Source organism: Penaeus chinensis, chromosome 34 (assembly GCF_019202785.1).
Source record: "Penaeus chinensis breed Huanghai No. 1 chromosome 34, ASM1920278v2, whole genome shotgun sequence".
In the NCBI taxonomy this organism is placed as follows: Eukaryota; Metazoa; Arthropoda; class Malacostraca; order Decapoda; family Penaeidae; genus Penaeus; species Penaeus chinensis.
In genome coordinates, this window is record NC_061852.1 from 18,050,759 (window position 1) to 18,052,542 (window position 1,784).

The window sequence follows — 1,784 nt, forward strand, 5'->3', positions numbered from 1 at the left end:
TATACCAGGGAGGCCACGTCGCCCGGAGGGCCGACGAACGTTTCCTTCCGGGCGCGAGGAAGGCCGTCGTGAGGAAGGCCGGGGAGACGCCCTACGGAGACAGCTTTGTCGTCTCTCTCTTCTCCGAGTTCCCTGCCGAGGGTTCGGACGCTTCAAGGCTCCGTCCCCGAGCGAGCAAAGAGTCCGAACTCCTAGATGAGGCAATGGACATGTGGGGCGTGACGGGGGAGGAGAAGGAAGGCCCCAAGGCACCAACGCCTCAGAACAGTCAAGCCCGGCAGTCAGCCACTGAGGACAGCCATGCAACCGTCGGCGAGAAAAACGATGATAGATTTTCACTTGGAGGCAAACGCGAAAGTCAGCATAATCTATCACGTGGCAATAGTAGGGTTCAAGAATTCGACAGAGCCTCTGACAACGGGTTAAACTTCTCACGGGCGAGTGACATATCGAACATCGATAGAGGGGCCGGAGACCCAGATGAAAACCGATCTGCTCTCGATCTTCTCTCCCGGGCGTCCGTTGCCCTCGCCCGGGGAGCTCTGACGCAACGCCGGGTGTCAGGTCCCGAGAAGAAAAGAGGAGGGGAGAATGCAGCGGATAGAAGTGAGGGAGAGGAAGAAGATGAGGAGAAAGAAGGAGTAGAAAGGGAAAAGGGAGAGGAGGGTATCGAGTCTATTGTGCCTGAGATTTCGCCCGGAATATCTGACGAAATCCCTCCCCGACCAAGCTCATCGGTCTCATCGAAGGGCAAGGACCGGATGAGGCCGGACGTGCCGTCTCCCCGCCCCTCATCCGGCGGCCTGACCCCCTATCCGGCTGCGATGAGGCCAGTGGTCAGGCGGGTGGGCGACTCCAAGACGTCTGACACTTTCATCATCTCTTGGCTGTTGGGGCTGTCAGCTCCGCCATCAGTCGATGGGAATGTTGACGCCGGCGACACGTCTGCTGGAAGAATGATGCGCGGTCCACGTCGTCAGAGGGACACGGACGGAGTTCCCTCTCCCGAAGACTCAACAACGGATACTGCGTCCTCCGAGGCCGCTAGGAGTGCCAGATTCTCAGACTTCGTCACTTGGTATCCTAAAGCAGGCGGTGCCCTGCCCACGGATGCCCCTGCACAAGCCACCTTCACTCCGATGGAACTCTACAAGCGTCTTCTACTGGTGAAGACTCCCACGAGAGACCGGCCCTCTGCGACGGACGTCACCAGCAGACCTTATTACGTCAGACCCAGCACACGAGACGAGGTGGGCACCGCCGCTGACTTCTCAGATGGCATCGGTTCTGCGCAGAACGGTTACCGGGACGCAGAGTGGAGCGACCTGGTGACCTGGTATCCGGAACTGAATGAGCCCTTTGTGACTTGGTCACACGTGGCTAATAGACAACGGAGATCCAAACAATGAGTATACTTATGAAAAAAGGCACAAGAAAAACTAAAGAGACAATATAGAGAAAGAACGAAAATGAGAGAGAGAGAGAGAGAGAGAGAGAGAGAGAGAGAGAGAGAGAGAGAGAGAGAGAGAGAGAGAGAGAGAGAGAGAGAGAGAAAGAGAGAGAGAGTTAAGTATTCGTGAATTATAGTAAATTATTGTTAATATATAAGACGAACTCCTCTTTTAAATATCAGCCACAAGTATTCAGGACAGAAATACCTTTCACTAGCAATAGATGTATAACGAGAGCCTTTGGTAAAACTATGGATAAACCACAACAAAAATGTAAAGACAAAGTCCCAATTCTCCAAAACGCCAAAAAATATCTTGACCCATACAAGTGAC

At 53.8% G+C, this 1,784-nt stretch overlaps 1 protein-coding gene across 1 annotated transcript in view; it reads left to right on the forward strand.

Moving 5' to 3' along the window:
• Positions 1-1,409, forward strand: part of LOC125043671 — a 59,827-nt gene extending 58,418 nt beyond the window's left edge. The window contains exon 5 of the mRNA XM_047639906.1: positions 1-1,409. This exon is cut by the window's left edge and continues 378 nt beyond it. Coding sequence (XP_047495862.1) covers positions 1-1,409 — 1,409 coding nt within the window.
• The last annotated feature ends 375 nt before the right edge of the window (positions 1,410-1,784 follow it).